General features: G+C 40.0%; 1 protein-coding gene across 4 annotated transcripts in view; it reads left to right on the forward strand.

Annotated features, from left to right (window-relative positions):
• Nucleotides 1-23,101, forward strand: part of PLCH1 (phospholipase C eta 1) — an 85,465-nt gene that overhangs the window by 38,872 nt on the left and 23,492 nt on the right. For all 4 annotated transcript variants that reach the window (XM_074592169.1, XM_074592171.1, XM_074592170.1 and 1 more), the window contains 8 exons: nucleotides 108-254; nucleotides 1,339-1,582; nucleotides 3,986-4,115; nucleotides 6,888-7,058; nucleotides 14,449-14,542; nucleotides 17,162-17,365; nucleotides 18,965-19,085; nucleotides 21,243-21,414. In XM_074592169.1, coding sequence (XP_074448270.1) covers nucleotides 108-254; nucleotides 1,339-1,582; nucleotides 3,986-4,115; nucleotides 6,888-7,058; nucleotides 14,449-14,542; nucleotides 17,162-17,365; nucleotides 18,965-19,085; nucleotides 21,243-21,414 — 1,283 coding nt within the window. The remainder of the gene's footprint in view (nucleotides 1-107; nucleotides 255-1,338; nucleotides 1,583-3,985; nucleotides 4,116-6,887; nucleotides 7,059-14,448; nucleotides 14,543-17,161; nucleotides 17,366-18,964; nucleotides 19,086-21,242; nucleotides 21,415-23,101) is intronic.

Below are 23,101 nucleotides of genomic sequence, written 5' to 3' on the forward strand. Positions count from 1 at the left end.
TAACTAGTTTCTGTCATTAAAGGTGCAAGTCAAAAATTTTATAAGCTTGGCAGATGTTGGAAAGCCAGTAAGTAATTTATTTGAATTTATTTTGTTCTGGTTTGCAGTTGAAAGATGCATGAGTGTTATGCAGTCTGGGACTCAAATGGTTAAGCTGAAGAGTGGAACCAAAGGGCTAGTTCGTCTCTTCTACCTGGATGAGCACAGGACCTGCATCCGATGGAGACCATCCAGAAAAAGCGAAAAGGCAAAAAGTAAACTTTGAATATTTCTTTTAATTTCTTGGGTAGTTCAGTATTAGAATGTGAATTACAGAGGGAAAACAGAACAATATTTTTTTGATTGATTAAATAAATGCTTTTTAATGCTTATTTTAAATGTGATGTGATACTTACATGAAGGTTTTCAAGAGTATGCGTAGAGTTTACGCACCTACTAAAAGTTCAGGATTATGCAAGGAAGCAGAGTATAGTTGTCAGTTGTCAACATTTTCCATAGGTTTATGTGAATTATAAGCACACTGAAAAGTGACTTGATAACAAAGTGTGCTGAACTCTTTTCAATGTATACATCACAAATTTAAATACAGAACCTAGAAAAGCTTAGATTGAGGTTTCTTAATCTTAACTGTGATAATTTTCTTTAGGCATTATTACATCTTGAATTTATTGTGTAGCGTTATGTCTCATTGATACTGTTCCTGCTGTACTGTTTAAAATTGGAAATTCACATTAGTGATTTATTGAATAAAATAAGGACTAGAAATACACAGAACTGTCACAGAGGCTTGAGATTAAAAACAGGTGGCTGAGAAGGCTACAGATAGTCACAGTTGATGTTTTTGAGCCAGTGTGTGGTGGCTAAGAGCTGCTGCATTGAACAGTAGCTGTTTGGAGCCATGGCATTGGGAGCTGTGTTACCTTAGCGCAGCGATGGGTATCCCTCTCTTCCTGCCATAGAAAGCACGGCTGTGGTGGTAGCAGTCCCTTTGGAGCTATGCAGCATTTCGCTGATTGATGGAAGACATCTGGCATTGGTCTCCTCATGCTCCCCTTTGGGTAACCTTCAGTCCTCTGATGTTGCAGGGAGCACTCGGGGAGCTTTGCTGTAACCTGCCTGTACCTGCGTTGGCCTGCCTTCAAGACAGCTGTGCTGTGGACATGGCATGGCCAAAGCAAGGATAAACCTGTAAATCAAAAAGCCATTTTGGATGTAAGATGTAATATTAAAAAACATTTAATGATTTTTAGCCTTAATAATTCATAATTGCTCAAAAGCTGAAAGAAATGGGGTGGATATCAAAGCACGTCAATTTTTGGTTTCCCTTTTCCCCCACAGTTGTTATCGATTCTATTTACAAAGTCACTGAAGGCCGGCAGTCTGAAATCTTCCACCGCCATGCAGAGGGGAACTTTGACCCAAGCTGTTGCTTTACTATTTACCATGGTAACCACATGGAGTCACTGGATCTGATTACATCTAACCCAGAGGAAGCTCGCACCTGGATCACAGGACTGAAATATTTGATGGCTGGAATAAGTGATGAGGACTCGCTCGCTAAGCGACAGAGAACGCACGATCAGTATCCTTTTATGAGCCTGAGCTTCAGCTTTTGATTCAGTATTTCTGGCTTGATTGTGAGTGACTTCACCATAGGGTGTCCTTTGACCTCCTGTTAACTGACCAAAAACCTTGCCATTGATTGCAATGGAAACTGGACTTACGGGTTTGACATGGACACTTATTTGTACAATAAAACATCAGACATGCCTTAGGGACTGGATTAAACTCCACTGAAGTCAGGGAATAGTCTTGCATTTTGTTAGTGAAATTCTTATTGAAGGGTCATTTCTAGTTATCTCAATAAGTACCAACCCCAGCATGATTTCAAGATTTTTGTCACCTGTTTGCCCAACTGTACTTTTATTCTTCTGCTGCAAATTGCAAAGTCAATTAGAAGACACTGTGTTCAAGATATTACTAATTGAAAACTTGAATTTGTTAGCCTCTGCACAGGTGAAATCCTAACATTTTTGGGAGTCTTTCAGTAAACTGACTTAGAACTCCTGGCCATCTGTTTCTCTTGACTGGTCTATGTCAGATATCTGTGTGTACTGCTGAGCCTCCATTGATTGTCGGAGCACAAATCTTTAAAGCTCCTTAAATGCTCACTGTAGCCTAGTAACAGAAAGGAACTTCTTGTAAAGATCATGTCCATTGAATATGTTCTTGATGTGCCTTCTTTCACAACTGTGCTGACTAGTGTATTAAAATACAAAGAACACTCTTCCCCCAAACAAAAAAACCCAAAACAACCAAACAGACAGACAAAATTCAAACCCAACTTGATTAAAATTGTAACCTGTCTCTTCTGCCTTGTGGAAAGTTACAGTGGTCACTTGTAAATACTCCTTCTGGAGAATGTACACAGTTTAGGTATTTTCAATTTATGTTTTCAGTGTTTAATTCTGATACAAGACGGGCACAGATCCAATTGGGGGATATATTGCATGCTCTGATGGACACATACTCAGCTGACTATATTTATCCATGACTTTTCTGAGCTGCACATATCTGCTGTATGTTCTCTACTAGTGAAACATCACTTCAAGTCTTGTTTGTGTTATCAAATGTGGCAGCTGGGAGACTGCAGAAAGAAATGACCCTGTACCAGCTAGTGTAAGAACTTAGAAAAGCTGCAAAGGGATATATGTGCAAAGAGGGGGTAAAAGTAACTCGTTAGGAAGTGGAGAGGTTCAAGCAGAATGAAGGGAGAAGTGGAAGAAGATATCAGAGAAAGCCCAGCAATGTTTGAAAACTTAGAGTATGTTCTTGGAGGAGAAGCTAGTAGCCGAAATGAGAGTACAAAGGGGCTGGTACTGTGAACCTAGCTGTAAATAATTGTCATAAACCGGTACCAGTTTTAAGCATTTGAACAAAACTGTAGCAAAGGGGCGGGGTGGGGGGGGGAGAGAGGAGGAAAGGGTTCGGTGTCACCTCAAACCCATGTAAACCTGCAGAACATCCCAAAAAATGTTATGTTAGAGATGAGCCATATGCTGTGTGAAGAATTGCCTCTTGTTTTCTGAATTTGACAGCTGCTAGCTCTATTTGATGCCATTTTGTCCTTATGAGGGGGGAAACAGGAAATGTTTGAATACTATCCATTTTCTCTGTGCAACTTATGATTCTGTGGAGTTGTTGCTGCCCTGTGGAACATGTGGCACAGGGTGAGGGCAGATATACCAGAGAGAAAATGGTGGACAAAGAAGTTGTCCAGAGATAGAAGAGTTACAAATATACAGATGAAAGAACTGTGTGACAGTCTTGGAGGAGAGCTCATGGAAAAATGAGTGGTTAATTTTTAATGAGGTTCTTATGGAAACCACAGGCTGGTAGTAATGTACTTGGGCTGATTTCACAGTCTTCCTTATTCCATCCTCTTGCACTAGATTACTGTCATCCCTGGTACAGATAGCTATTGATCTTGATTCCTTTGGGTGGTGTCACAAAACCGGTAGCCCTCAGATATAACTTTATGGAGGTCAACAGTCTTAGTTGCACCAGATAGGAGGTACAATAGCAAATTGTACCAGAAGGTGTATGGTAGCAAAAATGCTTTGGTTTTGCATCAGCATGGGGAGAACCGTGTAGATAACACCAGATCTTTGCCAGCGATGACTTTATTTCACAGTGTATCCCAATAATTCTAATGCAGGCTGTGGGAAGTCTTAATTAAAATGTTTTGTCCAGATGTGCTGATTTGAAAAGACATGTTTGTGAAGCTGGATCGAATAATGTTCAGTTCTTCTCCCTGGAAGATGTTAAGGTCCTCTGCTAAGGACGATTATCCTCCTGCCCAGAAGAACTGGGGCAGGGTTGTCTTCTCCTGAGTTCGAGTCTTGTCCCTTACCTGCCCAACTGCTCTGCCTCTCTCCTCCATGAGGAAATTGTCCTCTTGTACCTTTCCTTGACATGTTTGTAGCTGGGTTAAACAGACCTTTGAAGAGGCTGACAAGAATGGGGATGGTCTGCTGAATATTGAAGAGATCCACCAGCTGATGCATAAACTAAATGTTAACCTGCCCCGCAGGAAGGTCCGGCAGATGTTTCAGGTTGGTGGCCTCTAACACACAGCATTATTGTAGTAAGATGGTGCCAGTTACTGTCTATTTCTGGATGGATCCAGAATAGAGTCTGCAAATCGGGACTTAAAACTCTGTCTTTTCCAACACCTCACGGACTTTTTCCAAGTCTTACTCTTTGTAGACAAAGATGCATCAGAACATTGTTTTAACAGCATGAACCATGTAGAAGACAACTTATTAATATTACTTTTTTAGATGCATTATTGTTTTCATCTCTATGAACTGAATTGTTCTATGCTGGCATTGATGGACAATGAAGTTACTCTGTTTCTACTGAAATCTTTTTTTAATTTCCTTTATGTAAAATTACTTAATAGAAACTAGCTTTATGAAAGTAATTAGTTTTTTTAACAACTTCCTCTTACTTAGCCAAAATCAATTTTTTACTTCTGTTGTCTGAAAACAGTTACCATTTGCCACCGGCCCTAGTGTTTACTGTAGGAAAGGAAAGATAAGCCAAGTATGTGATGGAGAGCAAAATAAAATGTTTTTAACCCTTCAAAAACAGTACCAGCCAAAATCTAGTTTGCTATAAAACAGGGGGAAGTTGAAGAATCTTCTGTGGTCAAAAGTGCTTTTTTTGGTCTGACGTAAAATCTGCATTAGAGGTACACGTGCGGGGTATAAGTTACTCCCCAAAGACTTGAGAAGTGTGGAAACTGGTGGGGTTGTGTTGCGGAGGTGAATTCAGGTTGTACTTGTTTCCACAATTATTCCCACAAATTAAAAATGTAATTTAAGATATATAGTAGATATAACATGATTCAAAATCCCATATGACACCAGATAGCTAGGAATTATTTTTTTAGCTTAATTGCTATGATCTGAGTTTATGCTTCAGATGACAGTAGCACTAACAAGGCGTAAGGAAATGCAGCTCCCCGGGATCCTTGGGTTTTGCTGACTGCTGCAGGAGAGGCAGAAAGCTGTGAAGCCATCTACCAAGAGGAAAAAAAAGAAGTACTTCACTCTGCTTTTTTAAACTGTCTAGGAATGAAGTAGGGCACTCTAGCAACCACCAGCCTTTGTGCAATGAGAGGCAACTTTTGGTTTAAAATAAGCTGCTTTACTTATTTTTATTTTGCTGCAGTTGCAGCCGGCCTATACCTGAGTTAATATCCTAGACCTCACAGGCATGGCTGAAGTTATTAAGGTTGAATATAAAAGGACTGTTGAAGGTTTGTATACTGTTAGTCATTCAGGGCTCAATCCTAAAGGCCTTACCCCACAAGCAATGCTTTGTGCCAGCAGTCCTATGGACTTCCAGGACTTACTGCAGGATAAAGGGAATGGCAAAGTAACTCTGTGACAAATCCTCACCCCTACACCTGGCTACTCTGCACTGTTCTTGCACTTGATCTGCTGAGGTGGTTCTGTTTGTGTGGCTTGGCGCAAACAGCCCCCGTGCCCAGGGGAGCTGTGGCTCCCTCGGGGTGGCCAGGCTTATGAAGCAGTCCAGGTCCTGCGTCTGGAAATGGAGTACAGGGCTGCCACTTCAGTTGTGTGTACGTACTAGGAGTCACTGGTGTAAAGATTGATTCCTGTTCTAAGAGGTGCTTTAAAGTTAAATGAGGTGGGTTATGTGAAGGGAAAGTAAAACTTGGAAAGCAAAGCAGGCCAGAGATGTGTTCATTGCATCCGCTATTAGACAAGCTCCTCTTCTATAGAAGTGAGGTTGGGCACCAACTGGAAGAGCTTTTTTGAGAAGAATAAAGTGAGAAGCAAGATGAGTATATCCTCCCTCTGGAGAAGAACTTGTATTTGGTGTACCAGTGTAGAGACAAGCCAACAGTTTCAAAGCCAAGGACTCTGCACATGAGATGTTCTGACCTGAACAGAAGGAAGCACAATTTTTAACAGAAGGTGACATGGGAAAGGCCAAGGGGGTTTATAACTACAGAGAAAAAACATTATGTACAGTTATGAACAAAGGAATTTATTAATGGGAACAGCAGCACATTTATTGCGCTTTTTCTTCATTGTCTGCTTGCAGCCTCAAACTTAGAAAGAGCCGTACCTTCCCTGAAGTTCATTTTTCATGGAGACCTACATAATGTTTGACAGCAGTTCTCCAGAATATATTCTTTGTTTTGAAAATCCAAAGCAATCCTCTTAGGCAGATGTTCATAGTAAAAAGCTTGCATTAACGTGGGTTAAGTACTGTTTTCTTCTCTTCCTACCTCTGAGGATAAACAAAAGCTGCCACCAAGACTGAGGCTAATGGGCATATATTTTGGTGTGGAGTCTTATTGCTGCTGCAGACTTATCACCCTACAGAGTGCTGACAGAGGGCTGAGAGTGTTGCAGTTTGAGTTAATGTAAATTCAAGACTGTGATATTGTCCTGAATGCTTTAAAATGTCAGACTCTGTTAACAGAGGGAGCTACGGGTTCCTTGCTATGTTTTAATCCAGGATAACTGGAGAGCATACAGGAGAGTAACAGGGATCAGAATAAAGCCCAGGGTGAGCCTCTTTAGTTTTGAATTTGTTTCCCATGTAAAGATAGAATTGAGACTTTCATATGGAACCTGTGGCTTTAGTGTAGTATTTTCATCAAAAAACGCCAATAGATGGTATCATAATTTTGCAGTTATTTTAGCCTACTAGGATTTGAGTCTGAACAGAATCTTGCAGACTAGAATTTATTAAATTTCTGTTTCTGTATTTAAATTCCGTTCTGCTTTGTTCTCTGAATTCACCTGTGTTTCACATGCTTACCTGAGTTTCTTTATCTCTAGGAAGCAGACACAGATGAGAACCAAGGAACCTTAAATTTTGAAGAATTTTCGGTATTTTACAAGATGATGTCCTTACGTCGAGATCTCTACTTATTGCTCTTAAGCTACAGTGACAAGAAGGATCACCTCACTGTTGAAGAACTTGCTCAGTTTCTAAAGGTAGAACAAAAGGTATGGGAATACTATGTACCTATATATATACGCATATAAATGCATTCAAGTATATGGAAATAATTTTATGGAAAAAGTTTAGCATGGGGCAGGGGGGTGTCCTGGTTTCAGATGGAAAAGAGTTAATTTGCTTTCTAGTGGTTGCTGTGACGGGAAAGTCAATTGTTTTAGTTGTAAGCGATGTTTACACTACTCAAGGATTATTTCTTTTTTCAGCTTCCCATAGAAGCAGAGACAGAATGATGGAATGGCCAATGAAGTATTCCATACCATAAGCATCACACTCAGTATATAAATGGGGGTTAGCTGGGGGATGGGAATCTGAGATTACTGCTCTGGATGGTGCCAATTCACTGGCCGGTTAGTGACCTGTGATGGTGTTGTTATTTCTTTCCTCTTCTATTATTGTTTCTATTAATCTGTCTTTATCTCAACCCACAGGTTTTTTTCATCCCTTATCCCTTTTTTTCTTTTCTTTCCCACTGCCCCCACCCTTCTGGGGAGGGTGGAAAGGCGGGGGTTGAGCAAGTGGCTGCATGGTTCTAGTTGCTCACTGGGGTTAAACCACAAGAGGGAGAATGTAACAAAAAAGAAGTCTAAATGCCTTATTGTTTTTAAAATGCTTCTAGAAAGAGTTTGAATTTTTTCAGACTTTGGTAGAGGAAAGGCAATATGGTTAACGTTTGTTTGTTCGTTTATAATGGCATTCAGGTAACATTCACACTTCTTAGTTACAGCTGATTATCTTGTGTCTTAGCAGGGTTGCTTTCTCTTGCGTAGCTTGTCTGGATTCTTTATTGGTGCTGTGGGGCGATGTTTATATTTCCAGGAGATGCCTTTCATGAGTCTTTGCAGATATACTCCAAATTAGGATCATACCTGATAAGTTTTAAAGCCAGAAACATGTAACAATGGAAGAGCAAACTATTTCTGATTATCTGCAAATGGTTTGCCTGTGCATGGCTTAAGGCAGTAGCCTGTTAAAATGAGTCTTTGTGTTTGCATATCCTTTTCTATAAGGGAAGTTGAATCCTGCAATACTGTTTTATATCCCAGGAGTTCCCAAGTATCAGTAGTAGCAATAATTGTAAGGTCTACTGCTTTTATTACTAAGACAGCAGTTTAAATATTGACACAGAACAACCTCTTAAATTTGGACTAAATCTTTATTAAAATTTTAAGGGAAGATTACACTTTTGTGATGTAATACAGAGATGGGTATCGCATCAACCTGTCCGAGGGAGAGATGTCCAGGATTCCCTTTTTTTCCCTTCTGCCTTCTTTCCCAATTTTTCTTCAGCAAAGTCTGTTTTCCAGGCATTCCTCACAGATATATGGGACTTGCACAAAGAAAATTTCACATCTGGAGTTTGCACTTCTATCTGCAGCTCCTCGGTAAGAAGGAAGAGAGAGAGGTGAGGTTCAGGGAACCACAGGAACAGACACACTGGTAAGGAATTTAAGAAAAAATAAAAATGGAAAGAAGCATAAGTAACTTAATGAGCAAAGTTGGGTCAAGATCAGAGATTTTCCCCCAATATGCTTATGAACAAACTCGCTGAACAAAAAAATCTCTAGCTATTCCTATATATGTTGCTTTGTTGGAGATTTTCATTCCCATCTTGAAAGAGATAAAATTACTGCAAAAATTGTCTGTAGAAGCTATGGAGAGAACTTGTACACTGGATAGCGAGGAGCACAGAAGGAACCTTGTGATCTCTAGGACTCTTGTCTGCTGCTGGCAATTGATCCTGGATTCTTTGCTCACCCTGTGTGTCCTTGCGGAGTATTGTTCCAAAACAACCTCCCAAAAATAAATGCTAACGTCCAAACCTACTTGAGCTTCCTGGGTATTGATGCTGCGTTTTGCCTGCAATTATTGGATAATCTCCTGTGCCATTCTGAGATCCTGCCTGTGATGATTGCTTTTTTCCGAGTTATCCCTCGCATAAAATATCAACAGTTTGTGCTGTTTTGTTGCTGAGTTTTCTCCTGTTGGCCATTGTGGCAATTCCCCGGCATGTATGACTCCCCGGTTCTTCCTTCCTTCCCCCTTGAAACATGGAGCACTATCATGTCACTGATCTCGCTGTGATAGCCTCACCATCCAGATTCTTGCAAGCAATCCAGTCCTTGCAATTCTGCTAATTACAGCTTTAAAACACAAAATGTCTTTTATCTTTTCCCTTTATGCTAGTGCTCTAAGTCTTCTGAGCTCACTGCTTTTTCCTTTGTTTCCTTTTTAATCACTGCCTTCTACTTCGGTGCTCTTCAGTGGAGCACTCTCAACAGCAGCAGTAGCAAGGTTGACACTGAGGAGAAAGCAAAGAAATGCTCCAGGGAGGACCTGTTCATGGAGATGCTGAAGTGCCCAGGAACAACTGAAGAGCAGTGGTATGAGAAGGGCACTTGGGGACCTGGAGCAGGAAGAAAAACATGCAAAAGAGGCAGAAGAGCTGTCTTCGTGGGTGCACAAGGACATTATAAAATTACTGATGCAGCAAAAAAACCCGTTGACTGTCAAGTCTGGCACACTGCATCCTCTCCTTTGTCTACACTATCCAAAACACAGACAGGGCTATTGGCTATAAATGCTCTGCTTAACATTATTCCAAAAACAAACAGTAAAAAGAGTAAAAGCATGATCTGTAGATTATCCTCTCAGCAGCGTAGTTTAGAAGCACCTCACACTTTCTTTGCCTCTTTCCTCTGGTCTTCTCACTTCCCAGTATTAGTAGTGTTAGAGCAGATTTACCCTTTAATGTTTTCAGAACACAGACATGATAACAATGTCCTTGGGTAAGGCAAGATTGCCTTCAAAAGCTGTTAATGGTTCAAGTCATAATGCAGCTCTCAAGTGCCTTCAACCAAACAGCATTTTGCTTTTGTTTGTCTGGCTGCTTGGAAATCTGTGGACAGTCTGTCCAACTCCATCTGCTACTCTTTTGGCAAAACTCTTAGAATATTCTACAGCTTGAAGATAGAGCAAAAGGGGTTTGGGTTTTTTGTTAATTTGCTAAGCTGGCTTCCTTTTCTTTTTTATAGGAGAGCTCCCTGTTGCCTTCATCCCAGAGCTTGTGAAACAGATTATTTCCATGTAGGTGCAGTTAAACTCAGTTCATTGCTGTTGAAATTGCAATTATATGGCTTCAAATGTCAGAACAGCAGAAAATAGGCTGGTTTCCTATAATGACTTCTGGTCGTGCAGTCCCCTTAGCACAAGTGGCTGTGAGGGAGGAACATCCCTGGATGTCCGGTCACACCTGCATGCCTGAGTGTTGTCCCTTTGGGAGTGCCCTCTCCTAATAAACCAGTATCAATGTCTGAGTTGGTCCTCTCCAGAAACCGATCTCCTGCTAAATGGCAGATTACTTCCACAGCAGGATCTCCAGGCTTTTTTGGATGACAGATCTTGTCTCATATTTGTCTTTGAGTAGTGAGGCTTGGGTGGAATAGGCTCTACAAACGTCATCTTCCCTGTTAAGGAGCAGCTTTGTGGTTGCTTGCCATTCTGGACCTCCTTTGTAGAGTGAATGGCCTCATTCTGCCCTGGCCTTGGGAGCCCTGTAGCGATGCTGCCATGTGTTTGTGGGTCAGCCAGCCTGTGGCTGTTTTCTGATTGCTGTCTGTCCTTCCCTTCTCCTTTCTGCTGTATCCACATTGCATCAAGTGCTTTAATTTCAGTCATAGGATAACTGTCTCTTTGACACAGTTACAAGGCTGCTTTGGTGTCACAAACCTGAAATGTTTAGTTTTGGTTTTCTGAGGGTGAGGTTTCCCGAGTGCCTGCTTGCCACCTGCTGCCTTACCATGGATCAGTTACTTTGCAATACAGTTTTCATCTGTCCTGAGAAAAAGGACAGCCTGCTGTGATCGTGCCTTCAGCAGGGTTCTCTGTGTGCTCTGGGAAAGTGCTGCATATTGTATGGTGTGCCCTGTCATACTCCCAAGTGACAGGGACCAGGTGGAAATGTTAATATTATGCTATAGTATTGGTACCAAACCAGTATCTTCTAAAAGGTCTGCTTCCGTATGCAGCCCAAATGAAACTGGGGGCAAAATTAATGCCCCTGTTCATTTTAATTGAACTGAAAAGGAAGAAATTTTATAACAATTACACCTTTGGAACATGCATATATAATTATGTAAAGCTCTTCCTTAATTACTCGATATGGAGTACTGCATTTTGAGTTAAGCCTGTTTGAAAGAGTAAGTTTACTCTTATTACTTGTCTACACCCATTATACAGTGTCACAGGAGTAACTAGTGATGCAGTGAATAGTGAAAATGTGACAGAAAGTGGTAAGTGGGGATTTAGTACACTTTTAGAAAAGGAATGTTTTGAAACAACTATACCTGCTCTCTTGGAAGAAATTTTAAAGGAATGTAATGAGATAGTATATGCCAGGGAACGTTGGTATCTGTTAGGCTATGATCTGAAACAGTGTGTGCTGAAAGATAACAGGAGCTAACATCCCAAAAGGAATGAGAAATTATAAGAATATCAATGTTGGTACATGGACTTTGAAAAGAGGAGAGACTGTGGAGCTTGATAATATCAGACAAGGAAGACAATACCACATCATCATGCCTGGTCAATCCTTGCTGCTTTCTGCAAAGAACCCTTATTGTGGCAACAGAAAGTCTCAACTGGAAAGCAAGCTGATGCCTTCATCCCTCGCTCATGCTTACACAAGAGGATAATCAGTATAACTGATTTATGCAATGACTCGATATGTCATGACACTTTACATTGACATCTTGCACTGAAATTGGAAGAATGTTTTTGCTTTGATTATCTATGTTTTGATTTTTCTTACAGAATGATTAACTGTGAACATCTTAAGTCTAGACCATCAAAGTGCTGTTGACACACTGGTGGGCTGGCATCCTGCTTAGGAACACCTGTCATTAGCATTGCACTTCTTTTCTAACTTCTCCTTCATGTTTGTTTTTTTCCTAACTTCACTTCTACTTTACATTCCTTTCTCTTATTTCCTTTCCCATGAGAATGGGAAATGAGAACAATTCCCATTCTTAGCTCATGGGCATTTACAGAGGAGGGTTCTCCTATTACCTGACACAGCAGTGTGCTGCAGCTTCAGATGACCTTAGATTTCTGGCAACAGATTTGTCTGACCTGCTTCCAAGGATACAGGTGAAATCAAAAGGGATTTCTCCCTTCTTTGTCCAAACAACTCTTCACCGAAGATTAGGGCTAATGTTGCCTGTTTTGTAGGATCTTATTTCAGGAAAATTATTTGCTAGTTCGTTTACTTAAAAACCAAGATCTTATCAGTCGTTCAAAGGCTGATAATCTTTAAAAGAACATATCTGCCTCAAAGTTAAAGCTTTTAACCCAGAATACAGAAAGTAACCCTCTATCTAAGAGATTCTGGAAGCTCCTCCACTATTGCCCATCTTTAGTAATCCAGGTATCTGAATATTCAGCCATCAACAATGTTCATTACTATTTGATATTATTTCTAGTGGAATACTTTAAGATTTAATGAAAACAAATTTAAATTAGTAGCCGAAATAGTCATGTCTCTTAAGCTACAGTTAAAAAGCATAAATCGGTGGACTTTTCCCTAACAGATGCAGCTTTGGAGTAGATCAGACTTTTTGTTCGTAGAGCACGCAAGTACTCTGCCACTCAGCCATCAAGGAGCCATGTGGCATAATGAAAAAGTTAATTCTAGCCAGCTTGTGGTGAAGAAGGGCCTGCTATGAATAGTGTTTGCAATCAAACAGCAAGATCTACTTGAGCTAGGATAATCAGTTATTTTCTCTACTGAATTGTTCTCATTCCTATTATCCTGTGTAATTCCTGCAGGCGTCTCATATTGTTGGCTTAGCTAGGAGATATAAATAAAATGTATGGAGAAGGAAGCAGTCTGAGCCATGATTTCCCTATGTAAGAGAAAAAACAGAGGGAAGGGTGAAGGGGAGAAAGGCTGCAAACTGTCTCCAAGTTTTTCAGCTTAAGTCACCATATGAGTTGAGCTGCTTACTTGCTTGCCTTCTGTTATTGTACTTCTAATGTTCACATGTCTGTTTTTTCCCCTCTGGTAGTTTTTCATACTTAGGCTGTAGCCATTTAGGTGTTACAAGATATGGTCAGTCATGACACTCACGTTTCTTAGGAGGAACTCAGCATTTGGCAGGATCAGGCCCTTAGAGAAGACTAGATCAAGAGAGTGAACCTACTTCTAGATTTCCATATAGCTGAACGCAGATGATGGGAATACTGAACTACAACAAATAATGGAAACCACAAATTCATCAAAGGCTACAGACAGAGCAGAGTAAATGGAATTGGTTTTGCCATCTGAAAGAGAATTCCGTTAGTAAAAGAACAGTTCAAAGAGGGACCGTTTTCGGATTTAAACAATAAATATGTAATCTGCAAGATGACTAACCTACCTCCTGCATTTGCCTGAAGCAATCATGTTAACAGAGATGACACACTAAGAGCGGGGACTGCATGTTCCTCTGCTTCCAGACTGCTCAACATGTCAGGGTGTTAGAGCTGACTTTTTGGCAAAGGATGCAGACTACAAACAGTAAACAGGATAAAAATACAAATAAGCTGCCAAGGGTTTTAGCATTGTCATTGCCATCCTGTGATATTATTAGTGGAGGAAATGAAAAACGCCCCATGTTAGATCTCACTTTGGTTCCCTACAACTTAAGGGGGGCAGGGGCCTGAGAAAAGATGAGATGAGTGATGGAAGCTACTTCTTTCCTTTAATTTTAGTGGAAATATAAGTGTATGGTGATACTCTGGCCTGACTAGTCAGGTAGGACTTCAGTTGTGGCCTAGTTGAAGCTGATGACAAAACTCTCTTATTTGTTTCATAAGAACTACTGGTTTTCATTTCAGATTCTAATTATTTATCTCATACCCTGTATATTACTGTGAACTCTCTTGGAAGTAATGAAATCACAGAACTGGAAAACGCATGAAAATGAAATCAAACCCTGTCAGATCTTTTTGCATGTTTAAGTAGATTATATTAAAGAATATAACTTCATAGTTCTCATTTCAACACTATTCCCCAGTACAGCCATTATTAAGTGTGCTAAACAGCTAATTTTCATCTTTAAACTAAAATAACACAGTTTTTAAGTGATTGCTACCTCTCACTCCTATTTTTCTCCTCGAAGGTAAGAGCCATGAGGCTTGTGCAGCACTGAGAAAAATCAAATCAAAATCTTAAGGTCCTTTTACAGTAGTGTTACTGACTGTCATATTCATATTTGTCCGAACTCAATGTTTGATCATAAGGTTTTTCAACTGGACCCAGAAGCCTAAAGTAGATTTTGACATGCTGGTGACATGGTAGAAAAAAAAAATATGTGGACCAACACTGTTCTTTTTGTACAGATGAATAATGTGACACCAGAATATTGTCTTGACATCATACAGAAGTTTGAAGTATCAGAAGAAAACAAGAAGCAAAATGTTCTTGGGATTGAAGGTAAAGTTTTTGATTTCAGTCTTAGTTTTGTCTCAATATACTGTAGTGAGACATGGGAGAGACGAGAGTAGGTGGGGTGAATTAGCAGCTGGTGTTATACAGCAGTACATCAGAGCCATCGTATGCTAATGTGAATGCCTTAGGCTTGCAGGAATTTATTGCTAACTGTGTATTTGTAAAACACAAACATAAAACATTCTATACCATGTATTTTATACTATAGCCTGTTCTAACTGAAGTAATAAAAGCAAAGTTTTCATTCTGTTCTGTATCTGTAGATCTGGAATTGCTCCTATACAATCCTTTGATTTATACTTATGTGAAATAAAATATGGATAGTTGCATTTTCTTTGGGTTTTAATACCTTATTCACCTTGTTTGCTAAAGCAATTGTAGATGGTATATTTATCCAGAATCCAGCTTAGTAGCAAATAAAAATCTGAATTGGAACAAAATAGATTAAACGCTGTGGTGTGTTAATTTGCCCAGAAGATAGCTTTCATGAAGCAGCATAACTTACATGGTGATTTTGTGGGGGAGGAAGAAATCTTCCTCTGCGTGGTACTTAAAGCCTGAATATGGCCTCCCAGATCTTAAACAAGCTTCTGGTGTGACCCTGGGCACTGCAGTTAAACTGATATAGGGAAAGCAAAATGAACAAGTGATGACATTTAAAAATATGCCTCTGAAAGCATTTCTGTTTATTTTAATCTTACTGATGCTTCTTTTATGTTTGAGTTGCTTTCAGGGTTGGTATTGTTTGCACTATCCTTTGGAAATATTTTATATTTCTCATTCTCAAAGGAGTTATTTTTAAAACTTTCTCTGTTCAATGCTGATCTGATTTACAGGGATATAAATCACACATCATCTTCTTACATAAACTTGCAGCATAGAGAAAACTGTAAACTAGAGTGAAATGGGCTAGGTTAGCGAATCGGCTAGCACGAGCCCCTGCTCTTTGTGCGGCAGTGCAGCCCTTTGGGTGGCTGCTAACTTGTCTATGCCGTATCTGCCATGGGGGTTGTGCTTATTTACATCAAGAGTGGCACTGGGACAACCTAAGTGTCAGCAAGAAACTCGGGGTGGGGGGGGGAAAAGCATTTACTTCCAAGACAGGATGTCATTTTGGCTCCTGTTTCTGCCGTGTGATCTGTATAAATGGTCAGATCTTTCTTTAAGTTTGGTAGCAGTACGTTTTGTTTTGTTCTTGAACTGTTGCTACCTTCTGAAGATTGATGCTCAACTTGGGACCCATGAGGCATCAACAGCAGCACGATCTGCAGAATACCAAACCTATATTCTTGCAGGCATCATACCCTACCTCTCTTCTGCTGCCTGGTATTTGAGGGATTTCCTCTGCATCCTCTTATTTACAAGACATCACACCTGTGATGGAGCAGAACAAGATAATTCTTACCTGTTACCATTGCAAGGGTCCCTTGAGGGAAATATCTCAAAGCCTTTGCACCTTGCTGAATGTGAGGCTGATGTTCCCTCCCTTCCAGCTACCCAGCTTTATTCCTCTAAGCGGGTCACTCATCCTCCAAGGCACGATTCAGCATCCCAGGCAATGCAGACCAATGCTGCCTAAGTATTTGACCCAATTTTGCCCTCGTGCTGATGCTTTAACAAGAATCAAGAAGGGGTAGGGGATACCAGTTTAAGGAGGAGAAGGCGGCGGAAAAGATATTTTTTCTAACAGTAATGACTTGTGGGTTAGCTGCATACTGTCTCTTTGCAGTAGCATCTAGATGAAGAGATCACTTTTATCTCACTGGATAATTGCGAGGGAGGATATTATCTTTCACTGATTCTAACAAAACCAGTAACACCTTCTTTTGTTCTGCTTATTAGTGGAGTGTTTTTTTCTGAACTGCAGAGGGCAGTTTGATACACTTGTCATAGTCTGTGCACTGGGTTTGGCGTAGGGAGCTTCTCCAGGGTTTCAGAGAATTTTTACATGTGCATTTTTGTCATATGACCCTTTTGAGGGTCTGAATGAAACATTGGATCTGAAAATAGGTTGGGCAGTGGCCGCATCAATCTGTGGGTTTTTTCAGTCTTCTCATATAGCTACTATTTGTTACTTTTATGCTTCTCTTAGAATCCTACTTTCTTTTTTTTTTTTTACTATTGGTTGTTAATTTTTTTTCTGAAGAGGTTTAGCTCAATGCCATGCTTTGCAAATGCTTGGTGATCGGTTTGGGTTTTTTTTGTCAGTCACAAATGTGTCTTTCTAGATTATATTTGCTTTTCTAGTTCAAAGCTATTTGAAAATTGACTGGGGACAAGGGTTGGATCTTGGGAATGTATTCTTCTCAAAGGTGACAGAACTTCCATAGGCTTCAAAAAGAAATACCTGTGTGTGTGCCAGCAGTTGACGGAGTCTGTGCAGCCTCTTCAGTTTGCAGAGTACCAGGCAAGCCACAGACAGCAGTTAATATGCTGAAAACATGGAGTACAGTAAGATTAATCCCTGCTATATGATTCAGTGGTTTTGGACACATGAGTTAGCCCTGATGAGCATAAACAGAAAAAACAAATGTTAGGGTGCAAATAACTTCCTTGGTAATACATACTGCATCCTTGGCAAAACTGTTTTTCTTTTTTTCAAAGGTTTCACCAACTTCATGCGCAGTCCTGCTTGCGATATATTTAATCCACTGCATTGCGAAGTGCATCAGGATATGGATCAACCCCTTTGTAACTACTTTATTGCTTCATCTCACAATACATACCTGACAGGAGACCAGCTGCTCTCCCAGTCCAGAGTGGAGATGTATGCACGAGTGCTGCAAGATGGTTGTCGATGTATCGAAGGTATAGTTTTAATGTAACTTGCTGGTTGTGCGAAGTATGATGGATGTTTCTTTTAAGAACAAAGTCAGTGGCAAACTCAAAGCATTAATGCTTCACTGTCTGATTAACTTCAGTGGTAAACTCCTGTTTTCTAGCAGTTTAAACAAGATTATTTTTTTTTTTCTGTTGGGAATGACCTTTGTGGGCAAACTTCATAGACACCACTCTTTCCTCCTGCCTGCTGCTCTGTTATTATGCTTTTCTTAGTCAGTGCAGGTTTTCCATTTTCCCATGTTTATGTGAAGCATTTTTTTGTTGTATATGCCCCAGTGAGAAAAAGGCCAGGCATCTTTTTGGGGCCCTGCAGTTCCAAAAGAGCAGCCCTGGTTGTTACGCTCTGCAGTTCCCCTGTGCTGGAGGTTACCACTTTGCAGGAGTGCTTCCTACTCCACGTTGCTCAGAAGGAGCTGAGCCAGCAAAGACCTTTTTGTTTCATAAACTGAATGGGAAAGTGGGTGTTTGTGTATGCAGTTCCTCCTGTGGATGCAAAGGGAAGATGAAAAGTGCCTGTAGGAGGAGGAGAGGTCAGCAAGTAGTGCCTTCTGTCAGCACAGCTGTGTATCTATTTCTGTTACCGCCTTAGAGCTGAGAAACTTGGTTTTGGTCTGCCACAATAGAGAGGTAGGATGCTGTTTCATTGTCTGAGTGCTGGGGGTAGAAAACAAGGTGCTGTTTGTCTCAGCCTGGAGATCCTGTTGGATTCCTGTTTAGGCTCTGCATGATTTAAGTTCTTTATGATTAGTAGTTTTATTTTCAAGATTCTGGGTGGAATAAAGTCTTTTGGCAAATTTAAACTCAATATGAATTTTTTATGACTACTATTACAAAACTCATCTCCGAAAAAAAAATATGTTAATCTGAATTTAAAAATTAATTAGAGAAAGTGAACCTGAGAAAACTGGGTGGTCTATCATTGTACTTTCCCTACTGTTGGAAAGTTCACTAGAACGCACAGTAGTATGGTATTTCGCTTGACCTCAAAACTATTGTAGATACTGTGCAGCCCAGGTAATAGCTCTGTAGCTTTCTCTTTGTGACATTTTTAACTTCCTGTAGAGGCAACAGTAGTGACAAGTTTAGTGTAAATTCAGGGTACAGTAATTTCTTAGGAAAAGTATTACTGCCCTAGTCCATTCTGCATGTGGTGGATTTGATGCTACTCTTCCTGTAGTCAGTTATAAAACTGCAAGTTTAATAGGGAGTGGAAAAAGACTAAATTGTTTCTAAATATTTTGTCTTCAGAAGCAGAAACTGCTTTCCCAAGAGATAGTTGTTAACATTATTTGACCTATTACACCTTTGTAATTTTATATATGAGGACAAACCCCACAATTTAATATACAAGGAAAAAACGAAGTTTAGATTGCAGATTTCTCATTTGATATAAGAAAAGACTGTCTTGTGAGTCTTAACTCAATTGGTAGGTCATAGTGGATTGAATGAAACTTGTTGACACCTGCACAGTTGAGTAGTGTACATGAGTTCTGCTGGTAAGCAAGATCAGCAGAAATGTATAAGATCATGGGCATCTCTTAACATATAGCTTTTTTGTCTTAATAGTGGATTGCTGGGATGGTCCAGACGGAGATCCGGTAGTGCACCATGGCTATACTCTTACTTCTAAAATACTCTTCCGTGATGTGGCAGAAACTATCAATAAATATGCCTTCATTAAAAATGAGTAAGTGTAGAGTCAGTTTTGAAGCTACACCTGTCTGTTTTGTGTAGTTAATTTCTGTGTCAAAATCAACAACCAACACCAGGAAATACATATGTTCTTTTAAACACATTGAGAAATTATAAAGTTGATTCTGTTCCCCTGTTTATTACCTTTGTCACGTTTATTGTTGAACTGCATGAGCTCTTTCCATCAATCAAGTTGGAAAGTTCAAGCTAAATTAGGAAGACCTTTTATGCATTGTTAACTCAGTAATATTTCGAACAGTCTTAGACTAGTGAATATCTACAGATTTTTTTGGTCCTTTGTTTGAACAGAACTTCCTATTCATATCCACAGGGAAATTCTCCTTAAAAATCAATACTGTACTATTCTCTACCTAAGGGAAATACTTTATTTCAGTAGGAAAATTGAAAAGCTGTCTTATATGTAGTATGAGGAGATACTGAGATATGTGGTTATGTTCAGATTGTGTTTAATTTGCTGTGGTACTATAACAGTTTATTATGAAAATAACAGAGTTTAGCCATATATATACAAAACAGTCTCAAATCATGAGGGGGTGTATAGAATTTTGAGTAGTTTAGAGAGAATAAAGGGAAAATCACAGAATCGTAGGGTTGGAAGGGACCTCTGGAGATCATCTAGTCCAACTGCCCTGCCAGCACAGGGTCACTTAGAGCAGGTTGCACAGGAACACGTCCAGGTGGGTTTTGAATGTCTCCAGAGATGGAGACTTCACCATCTCTCTGGGCAGCCTGTTCCAGTGCTCTACCACCCTTGAAGTAAAGAAGTTCCTTCTCATGTTTAGGTGGAACTTCCTGTGCTCAAGTTTGTGCCCATTACCTCTTGTCCTGTTGCCGGGCACCACTGAAAAGAGCTTGGCCCCATCCTCCTGACACCCACCCTTTAAGTATTTATACGCGTTGATAAGATTCCCCCCTCAGGCATCTTTTTTCCAGACTGAAGAGACCCAAGTCCCTCAGCCTTTCTTCATAAGAGAGGTGTTCCAATCCCCTAGTCATCTTCGTAGCCTTTTGCTGTACCCTCTCCAGCAGTTCCCTGTCCTTCTTGAACCAGGGAGCCCAGAACTGGACACAGTACTCCAGATACGGCCTCACCAAGACAGAGCTGAGGGGGAAGATGACTTCCCTCGACCTGCTTGCCACACTCTTCTTGATGCACCTCTGGATGCCATTGGCCTTCTTGGCCACAAGGGCACATTGTTGGCTCATGGTCATCCTCTTGTCCACCAGGATTCCCAGGTCTCTTTCCAATGCTTACTTCTCTTTGATAAAGAAAAAAAAAACAAACACCAAAAACCTGAGCCCCAAAGTTTGGTGTTATTGATTAGAAATAGGAGGTGATGGTTTCAAAACTGAAGGAGGAGGTTCTTCATTTGGTACATAGTTGGCATGTTGGGTTCCTTGCCATAGGATTCTGAGGCTGCTAAGAGTTTAGAAAACAACAGGTCAAATTTGTGGAAGAAATAAGCTGTTATATAAAGAATCCATGTCTTTATGTCAGGAAACTTAAACTGCAAATTCCTGGAGCCTGGGGGAGTATTCTGGAAAGTATTGCCAAATATTTCTCTTTCTCCAGAGTCTGGGCACCCTCAGAGATTTGGTCTGATTCACTGTAGCTGCACTTATTAAGACAAAGGCAAATAGTTCATGCAGCTGTCAGTCTTTGGAAGATGAACAGAGAAGAGTTAGCAGTTCCTTCACATCTGTTGATTTCCAAATGCTTTTCTCCAGGAGCAGCTTGCTGATGGCTTATGACTTTGTATGTGGCTTCAAAGGAATAACATACCTTCTGCTCAATTACATAGAACAGAAAGGAATTGTGTTGCTCTGAGCTTTATTGCAAGTTTCACGGTGCCTCATGCGTAGTGATCGTCGGTTTCAAACTTTGTCACCCTGTGCACTAGTGGGTAGGGTGGGAGGGAGAGGCCAGAAACGCCTGCAGGGACTATCTGAGGGATTCTGACAGAGCAGGGATTTGGGAGTTCATGTGCAAAGTCCTTCTTCCCAAAGTGAGTTTGTTTCCAGACTACTGACAATGCAAAAGCAAAGTGCTTAAACCAGTTTATATGATAAGCTGTGCAAGTCTTCTCTCTTAAAATGTAGTTATGACAATGTCTGGGGGTTTTGTTTCTAGGTTTCCAGTGATACTGTCTATTGAAAACCACTGCAGTATTCAACAGCAAAAGAAGATTGCTCAGTACTTGAAGGAGATATTTGGTGACAAACTGGACTTGTCATCTGTAACCACTGGAGATTCCAGACAGCTTCCTAGCCCTCAAAATTTGAAAGGGAAAATCCTAGTGAAGGTAACTTGCTATTGGCAGCCTGTTCAAAATGCAACAAAAGTCAGCATGTAATATTTGTCTTACACTTTTCTTTGGCTTTGGAGAACCAGTTCAACAGTACCATGTGGAATAGTACAGTGAGTTAAAATTCTGAGCTTTTCAGAGACATTGAAACAGTTTACCTTGGACTTGGGTAGTGTCCCAGAGTACTTCTGTAAGTGTTTCAACAGGGAGGTGATATCCACAGCAGTGGAAAGAGAATTCTTTCAACTTCTTAAGCACCTTATCTGCAAGTCTTGAAGTCAGAGGTGTTTATTTTTAAATCTTAGCATCAAGTCAGGAGGGCAGAAAAATTATATAAAATTCATTGTTATGAATAGAAGCAACTGTGATACAGTTACATCGACTCGATATTTTATCTTTTTTGAAATTTTTCTGATTTGTTATTAGTGGATATTGTTCTGTATGGTCCATATTCCTGTAGTATCTAAACATTATCCTACAGTTCCTCCTTGGACAAAGTATTTTGGAGTAATATAAAATCGTCTGAAAACGTCTTTCATTTTCTTGCATTTCCCCCTCACCCTGCTATGAGCAGTAGTTCATGAAATGAAACTATTTTCATGGTTCATCAGCTGTGTTTATGAAAGAAGAGCACTTCAGAAGGTGGCTCTAAGGAACAGCAAGGGAGGAGGCCCTGGAGCACTGAAGTTAGTGTTGTATGCGAGATTAATTGTTTGAACCTCTCAGTATAAACGGATTTGCTCTGAAAGGGATTTCAAAGACCAAGATGGCTATAATAAGAAAGAAATGCAAGGCAGACCTTTGAGAGGATGATTAATGGAGTTGTGGCTTATTAGATTATCTAATTTACTTTGACACATGGGGGCAATTACTTCGCTGTGGGCTCTTGAGATACTTTTTTTCCCTCTCTATCCTCTGTATCAAGCTGGCTACAAGGATTCACAGTTTTGGTTTGATGTTAGTTTGAACATATTTCAATGTACAGTACAGAGCTGACTCTGAATTGTAAAGTCTTTGAGTACTTAACTGTGATTTTGAATTTCACTGAATCAGTTTTCTTGTGTAAATGCTAGTTAATGAACTATGCAAGCATATTGTGTTGGTATTTTAGGGAGTCAAACAAAATAGCGTGTCATGTCAGACATGCAACAAAACCCAGCCAGCCTGGTTTGAAATACTGTGTCAATGCACAAAAGGCAAGAGAGTTTTGGTACTGTGCTGCTCTTAATGTGAACTTTTGAGCGAGCTTGTCTTCCTAGCACATTTGAGTTCATAACTTTAGGTTGATTCTTCAGCTAACAGTGCTGAAATCTGTGAGTAGTTACAGAATGATGTGCAGCTGAGCTAACATTTTTAGAATGCGGAATACTATTTTCAGCATTACATTGTCTTTTCACAAAGACCTATCTCTCATCTCCTGCTCAAATTAAGCAGCCCAGTTAGAAAAGATAACATCATATTTAGGAATCAGTGTCTTTTTGAGAAGTAAGCCAGTTTCTCATCTTTTTGCTATTATTTTTGCTATGTTCTATACATTTTCCTTTGAAAGGCAGTATTGATTCATTAGCTAAACAATTTCAAGTAATTAGCATAATTTTAATCTTGCTAGTGTATATAAAGAGTAATTCCAGTAATACTCATGGATTTAAGCCAGTATAAAGGTGTAAGTGTGAAGTTAACTTGA

The sequence above is a fragment of the Larus michahellis genome, chromosome 6 (assembly GCF_964199755.1).
Source record: "Larus michahellis chromosome 6, bLarMic1.1, whole genome shotgun sequence".
NCBI lineage: Eukaryota > Metazoa > Chordata > Aves > Charadriiformes > Laridae > Larus > Larus michahellis.